Raw genomic sequence first — 11849 nt, 5'->3', positions numbered from 1 at the left:
TGTCAAGATATCAATCAGACTAGCAACAGTAGCTGAAAGTCAATGATGAACGGACTGTACAGGGCAACACACATAACAGGCGTAAAGCCAGTCACAATGTTTGGTTATACTGTAAGTCAAACGTACCATTATGTTGTCTGCCTACTGTGAATGATGACATTTGAGTGACCCGCTTGCTCGTTGTACGAGATGAAGCAGTTAGTTCAAAGCCAGGAGTGGAGTCAGTTCTTGTGGTGTGTCCCAGTCCAGGAGTGGAGTCGGTTCTTGTGGTGTGTCCCAGTCCAGGAGTGGAGTCAGTTCTTGTGGTGTGTCCCAGTCCAGGAGTGGAGTTGGTTCTTGTGGTGTGTCCCAGTCCAGGAGTGGAGTTGGTTTTTGTGGTGTGTCCCAGTCCAGGAGTGGAGTTGGTTCTTGTGGTGTGTCCCAGTCCAGGAGTGGAGTCGGTTCTTGTGGTGTGTCCCAGTCCAGGAGTGGAGTCAGTTCTTGTGGTGTGTCCCAGTCCAGGAGTGGAGTCGGTTCTTGTGGTGTGTCCCAGTCCAGGAGTGGAGTCAGTTCTTGTGGTGTGTCCCAGTCCAGGAATGGAGTCGGTTCTTGTGGTGTGTCCCAGTCCAGGAGTGGAGTCAGTTCTTGTGGTGTGTCCCAGTCCAGGAGTGGAGTTGGTTCTTGTGGTGTGTCCCAGTCCAGGAGTGGAGTTGGTTCTTGTGGTGTCTCCCAGTCCAGGAGTGGAGTTGGTTTTTGTGGTGTGTCCCAGTCCAGGAGTGGTGTCAGTTCTTGTGGTGTGTCCCAGTCCAGGAGTGGAGTTGGTTCTTGTGGTGTCTCCCAGTCCAGGAGTGGAGTCGATTCTTGTGGTGTCTCCCAGTCCAGGAGTGGAGTCGATTCTTGTGGTGTCTCCCAGTCCAGGAGTGGAGTCGATTTGTGTGGTGTTTCCCAGTCCAGGAGTGGAGTCGATTCTTGTGGTGTTTCCCAGTCCAGGAGTGGAGTCGGTTCTTGTGGTGTCTCCCAGTCCAGGAGTGGAGTCGATTCTTGTGGTGTCTCCCAGTCCAGGAGTGGAGTCGGTTCTTGTGGTGTCTCCCAGTCCAGGAGTGGTTAACTTTGATTGAACCGTGGTCTGTTTGGTGGAAGCAGTGGTGGGTTTTATTTCACGCTTGTTATCCGCATTTATTGGGAAGATGACCGAGGACACTTCAGGTGAATGAAGCAAAGAAGAGGTCAGTCGGTCTGGTGTGGTGGAAGAAGGTATGGCAGCAGTAGATAAATAGCCAGAGAGCCATTCAGATGAGGTCTGGTCCACCTCAACACTCTGCAGAGTTGATCTGACTGGAAGATCACTCTCTCTTCTTGAAGCTGCGGCAGTTTGTTGGCTGATAGATACTCCTGCAACAACAGTCGTTACCGTAACGTCTGGGTAATTACCTACAACAGAATGCAATGGCTCTGAACTCACTATTTCAGGGGTACTCCCACTTTCTACAAACAGGACAGCTGGGTCCGGAGATGCTGAGATAGAGAGCTTTGTATTATTACCTGAAACTGTGCTGTAGACTGAGAGAGCTTCCGTGGGCTCCGAGCTCAAAATTTCAGGAGTACTCCCACTTTCCACAAGTAGGCCATTTGGGTCAGCAGATGATGAATTAGAAGGTATCCATTTTGCATCTAATACCGTGACCGTCATAAGATCCAGGAGAACTTTGGCAGGTTCTGAAGTACTCCCACTTTCCACAGTTAGGTCAGTTGGAGATGGTGAGACAGAGAATGTTTCTTTTCTACCTGGCGTTCTGACTGCTCTGTGGTCCAGGAGGAGTTCGGAGCTAAACATTCCAGTGCTAGTGGCAATTTCCTCAGGTAGGTTAGCTGGATTTGGAGTTGTTGGGATCGAGGATGTCCCACCTCTACGTATTTCAAACTTTGTGGGCTTTTGTGTGGTTTCAGAAGGCTGCGAGGAGGTCAGACCAGAAATGCTCTCTTGTTCACTTTTGGTATTTATTTGCAGCATTGATGAACCTTCCAGGGTGGGTTGAAAGTCCAATCTGTTTACGTTGTCCTTGGCACTGCCTATTGTTGTACCAACTCCTAGGACATTGCCTGAAAACACTGCAGAAGGGGAAGGGTGAGCAACACTGCCCATAGCGGTCCAATCTGTAGCTGAGCGGTGCTCCAGTTTGGTTTTTGTACCTTGGCTATCTGTGTTTAATGGCATTTCTCTAATTGATTCCGTGTATAATTCTATATCACCAGCAGACCCAGAGCCATCTATTGTCACACTGATATTCTTTTCCAAACTTGCCGATGTTGTTTTACTGCGATTGTTTGCTACATATCCTGGACTTGTTGTGGGTAATGTGTCCGACTTTGTCGTGAAGCCTGAAGCCTCATTGGGTACAGGTCTAGTTGGCTGGTCTTCTGGAAGTCCTGATTCTCTGAATATGGCAGCTGCTGAGGGCAATGACGTTGAGTGGATGTCTGGCTGCGATGAACTGTGGAGAGAAGACTTACGAGGCCCTGGTGCGAGGGACGATGATTGTCTTTCTGCTGCCATCGTGTCATGAGTAACAGTGCCATGGCTCTCTGCTGATGTGACCATTAAGCCTTCTAAATGTATTAAAAAAAATGAAAACATTATTTAATTTCCATTTCTCAGCACGTTGCTCACATCCCCCTCACAGGAACAGGAGGAGGCCATTCAGCCCCTCAAGTCTGTTCTGCCATTCAATTAGATCATGGCACATCTGTACCTCAACTCCTTTAACCCGCCTGTGCTCCATATCCCTTGATACCCATACCCAACATCTATCTTACCAATCTATCGATCTCAGTGGTAGAGGATTTAATAGTTAGGGGAGCAGACAGGCGTTTCTGCGGCCGCAGACATGACTCCAGGATGGTATGTTGCCTCCCTGGTGCCAGGGTTAAGGATGTCACCGAGCGGCTGCAGAATATTCTGAGGGGGGGAGGGGGTGAACAGCCAGAGGTCATGGTTCATATTGGTACAAACGACATAGGTAGAAAGAGGGATGAGGTCCCACAGGCAGATTTCAGGGAGCTAGCACAGAGATTTTAAAAAGCAGGATCTCAAAGGTAGTAATCTCGGGATTACTCCCGGTGCCATGCGCGAGTGAGTATAGAAATAGGAGGACAGAGCAGATAAATGTGTGGCTGGAGAGATGATGCAGGAGGGAGGGCTTCAGATTCCTGGCGCATTGGGGCCAGTTCTGGGGGAGGTGGGACCTGTACAGGCCGGATGGGTTGCACCTCAACAGAGCCGGGAGCAATATCCTCACAGGGAGGTTTGCTGGTGCTGTTGGGGAGGGTTTAAATTAAGCTGTCAGGGGGATGGGCACCAGGATGTAGCATTAGAATGGAGAAACAAAGGGCAAAAGACAGGTAGCACTAAAGTAAGAAACATTAAGGTATTAGGTGGGGTCAGACTAAGAGAGAACACAGGATAGATTTACCGTGTATGTATGCGAACGCATGAAGCACAGTAAACAAGATTGGTGAGCTGCAGGTGAAAATAGCCACATGGGAATATGATGTTGTGGCAATAAAGGAGACCTGGCTCAAAAAAGGGCAGGATTGGGTATTAAATATTCCTGGATAGAAGGTGTTCAGGAAAGATAGGGAAGGAAAGATAGGAGGTGGTGTGTCAGTGTTGGTTAAGGAGAATGTTACAGTGCTGGAAAGAGGATATTCTGGAGGGGTCAAGGACAGAATCTATATGGCTAGAGTTAAGAAATAATAGAGGTGCCACTATACTACTAGGTGTATTCTATAGGCCACAAACTGGTGGGAATAATATGGAGGGGCAAATTTGCAGAGACATTACAGAGAAATGCAAGAACTATAGAGTAGTGATAATGGGGGACTTCAACTATCCCAATATAGACTGGGATAGTAATAATGTAAATGGCAGAGAAGGGGAAGAATTTCTGAAGTGTGTTCAGGAGAACGTTCTTGATCAGTATGTTTCCAGCCTGATGAGGAAGGAGGCATTGCTGGATCTGGTTCTGGGGAATGAGGTGGGTCAAGTGGAGCAAGTGTCAGTAGGTGAACATTTAGCAAACATTGATCATAGTATTATAAGGTTTAGATTAGCTATGGAAAAGGACAGGGAGCAATCTAGAGTAAAAATACTTAATTGGAGGAAGGCCAATTTCAGTGGGATGAGAACGGATCTGGCCCGGGTAAATTAAAATCAAAGATTGGCAGGCAAAACTATAATAGAACAATGGACAGCCTTTAAAGAGGAAATAGTTCGGGTACAGTCGAGGTACTTTCCCACTAGGGGGAAAGGTAGGGGAACTAAAGTCGGAGCTCCCTGGATGATGAAAAAGATAGAGAGTAAGATGAAGCAGAAAAAGAGCGCGTATGACAGATGTTAGGTCGAGAATACATCTGAGAATCAGGCTAAATCTAGAAAGTTCAGAGGAGAAGTGAAAAAGAAAATAAGAGGGGCAAAGAGAGGGTATGAGAATAGAATGGCAGCTAACATAAAAGGTAATCCAAAAGTCTTCTATAGGCATATAAATAGTAAACGGGTAATAAGAGGAGAGGTGTGGCCGATTAGGGACCAAAAAGGAGACCTACGCATGGAGGCAGAGGGCATGGCTGAAGTGCTAAATGAGTACTTTGCATCTGTCTTCACCAAGGAAGAAGATGCTGCCATAGACATAGTGAAGGAGGAGGTAGAGGTGATACTGGATGGGATAAAAATTGATAAAGAGGAGGTATTAGAAAGGCTGGCTGTACTTAAAGTAGATAAGTTACCAGGACCAGATGGGATGCATCCAAGGATGCTGGGGGAAGTGAAAGAAGAAATCACGGAGGTACTGGCCATAATCTTCCAATCCTACTTAGAAATGGGGGTGGTGCCAGAGGACTGGAGAATTGCAAATGTTACACCCTTGTTCAAAAAAGGGTGTAAAGATAAACCAGCAACTACAGGCCAGTCAGTTTAACCTCGGTAGTGGATAAGCTTTTAGAAACAATAATCAGGGACAAAGTTAACAGTCACTTGGACAAGTGTGGATTAATTAAGCAAAGCCAGCACGGATTTGTTAAAGGCAAATTGTGTTTAACCAACTTGATTGAGTTTTTTGATGAGGTAACAGAGAGGGTTGATGAGGGCAATGCGGTTGACATGGTGTACATGGATTTCCAAAAGGTGTTCGACAAAGTGCCACATAATAGGCTTACCAGCAAAGTTAAAGCCCATGGAATAAAAGGGACAGTGGCAGCATGGATACGAAATTGGCTAAGTGACAGGAAACAGAGAGTAATGGTGAATGGTTATTTTTCGGACTGGTTGAAGGTATACAGTGGTGTTTCCCAGGGGTCAGTTCTAGGACCACTGCTTTTCTTGATATATATTAATGACTTGGACGTGGGTGATCAGGGCACAATTTCAAAATTTGCAGATGACACAAAACTTGGAAGTATAATGAAGAGTGAGGAGGATAGTGATAGACTTCAAGAGGACATAGACAGGCTGGTGAAATGAGCGGACCCATGGCAGAAGAAATTTAATGCAGAAAAGTGCGAAGTGATACATTTTGGTAGAAAGAATGAGGAAAGGAAATATAAACTAAAGGGTACAATTCTAAAGGAGGTGCATGAACAGAGGGACCTGGGGGTATATGTGCACAAATCGTTGAAGGTGGCAGGGCAGGTTGAGTAAGTAGTTAAAAAAGCTTACGGGATACTGGGCTTCATAAATAGAGGTATAGAGTACAAAAGCGTGGAAATTATGATGGACCAGTTCGGCCTCAACTGGAGTATTGTGTCCAATTCTGGGCACCGCACTTTAGGAAGGACGTGAAGGCCTTAGAGAGGGTGCAGAAAAGATTTACGAGAATGAATCCAAGGATGAGGGAATTAAGTTATGTAGATAGACTGGAGAAGCTGGGGTTGTTCTCCTTAGGGCAGGGAAAAATGAGAGGAGATTTGATAGAGGTGTTCAAAATCATGAGGGGTCTGGACAGAGTAGATAGAGAGAAACTTCTCCTATTGGTGGAAGGGCCGAGAACCAGAGGACACAGATTTAAGGTAATTGACAAAAGAACCAAAAGCAACATGAGGAAAAACATTTTTACTCAGCGAATGGTTAGGATCTGGAATGCACTGCCTGAAAGGGTGGTGGAGGCAGACTCAATCACGGCTTTCAAAAGGCAGTTGGATAAGTACCTGAAGGAAAGAAAATTTGCAGGGCTATGGGGAAAGGGCGGGGGAGTGGGACCAGGTGAAGTGCTCTTGCAGAGAACTGGCACGGGCTCGACAGGCCGAATGCCCTTCTTCCGTGCTGTAACCATTCTATGATTCTATGATTTCCACTACCCATGCGTGAAAAAATGATTTTCTGTTTTTATTTCAGATTTCCAGTATCTGCAGTATTTTGCTTTTGAAATAAAAGGCATATATGAGACACGAGCTTGTGGGAATAGCTTAAAGCACTGGGGGATGAGGCAGGTAGAAAGGAAAGCGTGAAAAACTAACAGGTTCCAGCAGCCCAGGGGCCTTCTACAAATCGTTAGGAAGTCCATATATTTGAATATCAGTTTTTAAGAATTTGACAGTCATCTTAAATGTTGGTTATTGCAAGGAGAAAGGGGGTGGGATCTAGAATACACTGTCTGAGGGCGGAGTAGAAATTCCATTCCACAGACTATGGGGGTAAATTTAACCAAACTCGCTGGGCCGAAAACCCATGGTTTCGGGTGGAATGCTGGTTTTACACCACTCTGTGTAAAGAAATTTCTCCTAAATTCTTTATTTCATCTATTAGTGACTATCGTATATTAATGGCCCCTTGTTCTGGACTCACCCACAAGTGGAAACAGTTTTGCCACATTCACCCTATTGATCCCCAGCATAATTTGAAAGACTTCTATTAGGTCGTCTCTTTTCCAGAGAAAAGAGCCCCAGCCTGCTCAATCTTCCCTGACAGAAGGTCACTGGCCATTATTTGTTTTGTTCTGTGCCCTGTTCTTCCCTCGTCTCCAGAAGATGCTGGCTCTTAACCAGGATCTCAGCTTCTGCCCGATGCCTTATGTCAGCAGGGTCTGTGGAGAGCAGCTTGACTGAGCCTGATCACCCAGCAGAGAGAGAGGAGGTGATGGGAACCTACTGGGTCTCCCAGACCCAAACAGATACTCAGGCTGAGATCAGCTAATGAAACACAAACCAGTGGTCAAACTAGGATCTTGCTGCTCACACACATGAACACACATGCCCACTACACACACAGCAGGTCACTGTGAGTCTACAGAGACCAATAGTGTCCACTACACACATAGCAGGGTCACCGTGAGACTCTAGTGACTGATAGGTCCACTACACACATAGCAGGGACACCGTGAGTCTATAGTGAGGGATAGTGTCCACTACAAACACAGCAGGGTCACCGTGAGTATAAAGTGACCAATAGTGCCCACTACACACACAGCAGGGTCACCATGAGTCTATAGTGACCAATAGTGCACATTACACACACAGCAGGGTCACTGTGAGTCTGAAGTGACCAATAGTGTCCACTACACACACAGCCGGTCACCGAGAGTCAATAGTGACTAATAATGCCCACTACACACACAGCAGGGTCACCGTGAGTCTATAGTGGCCAATAGTGCCCCTTACACACACAGCAGAGTCACTGTGAGTCTATAGTGACCAATAGTGCCCACTAAACACAGAGCAGGTCATCATGAGTCTATAGTGACCAATAGTAACCACTACACACACAGCAGAGTCACTATGAGTCCATAGTGATAAATAGTGCCCACTACACACACAGCAGGTCACCATGAGTCTATAGTGACAAATAGTGCCCACTACACACAAAGCAGGGTCACCGTGAGTCTATAGTGACCAACAGTGCCCACTTCACACACAGCAGGGTAATCGTGAGTCTATAGTGACCAATAGTGTCCACCACACATACAGCAGGATCACCATGAGTCTATAGTGATCAATAGTAGCCCCTACACACACAGCAGTGTCACTGTGAGTCCATAGTGACAAATAGTGCCCACTACACACACAGCAGGGTCACCGTGAGTCTATGGTGACCAATAGTGCCCACTTCACACAGAGCAGTGTCACCGTGAGTCTATAGTGACCAATAGTGCCCACTACACACACAGCAGGATCACCGTGAGTTTATAGTGACCAATATTCTCCCCTACACACACAGCAGGGTCACCATGTGTCTATAGCGACAAATAATATACATTACAAACACAGTAGGTCAACATGAGTCTATAGTGACCAATAGTGCCCAGTACACACACAGCAGCGTTACCGTGAGTCTATAGTGACCAATAGTGCACACTACACACACAGCAGGGTCACCATGAGTCTATAGTGACCAATAGTGCCTATTACACAGCAGGATAACCATGAGTCTATTGTGACCAATAGTGAACACTACACACACAGCAGGGTCATTGTGAGTGATAGTGAATAATGCTGCTCACTACACACACAGCAGGTCACCAAGAGTCTATACTGACCAATAGTGTCCCCTACACATACAGCAGGATCACCATGAGTCTATAGTGACCAATAGTAGCCCTACACACACAGCAGAGTCACTGTGAGTCCATAGTAACAAACAGTGTCCACTACACACACAGCAGGGTCACCGTGAGTCTATGGTGATCAATAGTTCCCACTGCACACAGAGCAGTGTCACCGTGAGTCTATAGTGACCAATAGTGCCCACCACACACACAGCAGGGTCACCGTGAGTCTATAGTGACCAATAGTGCTCACCACACACACAGTAGGGTCACCGTGAGTCTATAGTGACCAATAGTGCCCACTACACACACAGCAGGGTCACCGTGAGTCTATAGTGGCCAATAGTGCACATTACACACAGAGCAGGGCCACCGTGAGCCTAAAGTGACCAATAGTGCCCACTACACACACAGCAGGGTCACCGTGAGTCTATAGTGGCCAATAGTGCCCCTTACACACACAGCAGAGTCACTGTGAGTCAATAGTGACAAAGGTCACCATGAGTCTATAGTGACAAATAGTGCCCACTACACACACAGCATGGGTCACCTTGAGTCTATAGTAACCAATAGTGCACATTACACACACAGCAGGGTCACCGTGAGTCTATAGCGACAAATAGTGCCCACTGCACATGCAGCAGAGTCACTGTGAGTCTATCGTGACCAATACTGCCCCCTGCACACACAGCAGAGTCACCATGAGTGTATAGTGACAAATAGTGCCCACTATACACACAGCAGGTCACCGACAGTCTATAGTGACCAATAGTGCCCACTACACACACAGCAGGGTCACTGTGAATCTCTAGTGATAAATAGTGCCAATACACACACAGCAGGTCATCATGAGTCTATAGTGACCAATAGTGTCCACTACACAAAGAGCAGTGTCACCGTGTGTCCATGATGATCAATAGTGCCCACTGCACATGCAGCAGGGTCACCGTGAGTCTATAGTGAACAATAGTGCCCCCTGCACACACAGCAGAGTCACCGTGAGTGTATAGTGACCAATAGTGCCCCCTGCACACACAGCCGTGTCACCATGAGTCTATAGTAACCATTAGTGCCCACTATACACACAGCAGGGTCACCGTGAGTCTATAGTGACCAATAGTGCCCACTACACACACAACAGGATCACCGTGAGTCTGTAGTGACCAATAGTGTCCCCTAAACACACAGCATGGCCACCGTGAGTCTATCGTGACCAATAGTGCCCAATGCACACACAGCAGTTCACTGTGAGTCTATAATGACTAATAATGCACCCTACACACACAGCCGTGTCACCGTGAGTCTATAGTAACCATTAGTGCCCACTACACACACAGCAGGGTCACCATGAGTATATAGTGACCAATAGTGCCCTGTACACACACAGCAGGGACACCTTCAGACTATAGTGACCAATAGTGCCCACTACACACACAGCAGCGTCACCGTGAGTCTATAGTGACCAATAGTGCCCAGTACATACACAGCAGGGACACCTTCAAACTATAGTGACCAATAGTGCCCACTACATACACAGCAGGGTCACCGTGAGTCTATAGTGACCAATAGTGCACACTACACACACAGCAGGGTCACCGTGAGTCTATAGCGACCAATGGTGCCCACTACACATGCAGAAGAGTCACTGTGAGTATATAGTGACCAATACTGCCCCCTGCACACACAGCAGAGTCACCATGAGTGTATAGTGACAAATAGTGCCCACTATACACACAGCAGGTCACCGAGAGTCTAAAGTGACCAATAGTGCCCACTACACACACAGCAGGGTCACTGTGAATCTCTAGTGATAAATAGGGCCAATACACACACAGCAGGTCATCATGAGTCTATAGTGACCAATAGTGTCCACTACAAAAAGAGCAGTGTCACCGTGTGTCCATGGTGACCAATAGTGCCCACTGCACATGCAGCAGGGTCACCGTGAGTCTATAGTGACCAACAGTGCACACTACACACACAGCAGGGCCACCGTGAGTCTATAGCGACGAATAGTGCCCACTACACACACAGCAGGTCACCGAGAGTCTGTAGTGACCAATAGTGCCCACTAGGATAGTATTCGACTAAAAACAAGGGCATATAAGGTAGCCAAATCTAGTGGGAGGATAGAGGATTAGGAAAACTTTAAAAGACAGCAAAAAATAACAAAAAGATTGATTAAGAAAGGGAAGATAGATTATGAAAGTAAATTAGCAAAAAATATAAAAACAGATAGTAAGAGTTTTTATAGTTATATAAAACGAAAAAGGGTGGCTAAAGTAAATGTTGGTCCCTTAGAGGATGAGACCGGGAAATTAATGGTGGGAAATATGGAGATGGCAAAAACACTGAATGAATATTTTGTATCAGTCTTTACAGTAGAAGACACTAAGAATATCCCAACACTGGACAAACAGGGGGCTATAGGGGGGGAGGAGCTAAACACGATCAAAATCACTAAGGAAGTGGTACTCGGTAAAATAATGGGACTCAAGGCGGATAAATCACCTGGACCTCTTGGCTTACATCCTAGGGTCTTGAGGGAAGCGACGGTAGGGATTGTGGATGCATTGGTAATAATTTTCCAAAACTCCCTGGACTCAGCAAAGGTCCCGGCAGACTGGAAAACTGCTAATGTAACGCCCTTATTTAAAAAGGGCAGTAGACAGAAGGCTGGAAACTATAGACCGGTTAGCCTAACATCTGTGGTAGGTAAAATATTGGAGTCCATTATTAAGGAGACAGTAACAGGACATTTGGATAATCATAATTTAATAGGACAAAGTCAGCATGGTTTTATGAAGGGGAAGTCATGTTTGACAAATTTGCTGGAGTTCTTTGAGGAAGTAACATATAGGGTGGATAAAGGGGAACCAGTGGACATAGTGTATTTAGACTTCCAAAAGGCATTTGACAAGGTGCCACACAAAAGATTATTGCTTAAGATAAAAAATCACGGGATTGGGGGTAATATTCTGGCATGGATAGAGGATTGGCTATCTAACAGAAGGCAGAGAGTTGGGATAAATGGTTCATTCTCAGACTGGCAATCAGTAACTAGTGGTGTTCCGCAGGGGTCAGTGCTGGGTCCCCAACTCTTTACAATCTATATTAACGATTTGGAGGAGGGGACCGAGTGTAACATATCAAAGTTTGCAGATGATACTAAGATGGGAGGGAAAGTAGTGAGTGAGGAGGACATAAAAAACCTGCAAGGGGACATAGACAGGCCAAGTAAGTGGGCAGAGATTTGGCAGATGGAATACAATACTGGAAAGTGTGAGGTTATGCACTTTGGCAGGAAAAATCGTAGAGCAAGTTATTATCTTAATGGCA

At 46.3% G+C, this 11849-nt stretch overlaps 1 protein-coding gene across 1 annotated transcript in view; it reads right to left on the bottom strand.

Annotated features, from left to right (window-relative positions):
- LOC147106577 (uncharacterized) overlaps positions 1 to 11849 on the bottom strand; it is an 89259-nt gene that overhangs the window by 11574 nt on the left and 65836 nt on the right. Inside the window, exon 5 of the mRNA XM_086007550.1 lies at positions 127 to 2586. Coding sequence (XP_085863676.1) covers positions 127 to 2586 — 2460 coding nt within the window. The remainder of the gene's footprint in view (positions 1 to 126; positions 2587 to 11849) is intronic.

This window comes from Somniosus microcephalus, chromosome 15 (genome assembly GCF_052327205.1).
Source record: "Somniosus microcephalus isolate GS21.2 chromosome 15, FLI_Smic_1.0, whole genome shotgun sequence".
Taxonomy (NCBI): Eukaryota; Metazoa; Chordata; class Chondrichthyes; order Squaliformes; family Somniosidae; genus Somniosus; species Somniosus microcephalus.
This window is presented reverse-complemented; position numbering and strand designations above follow the sequence as displayed.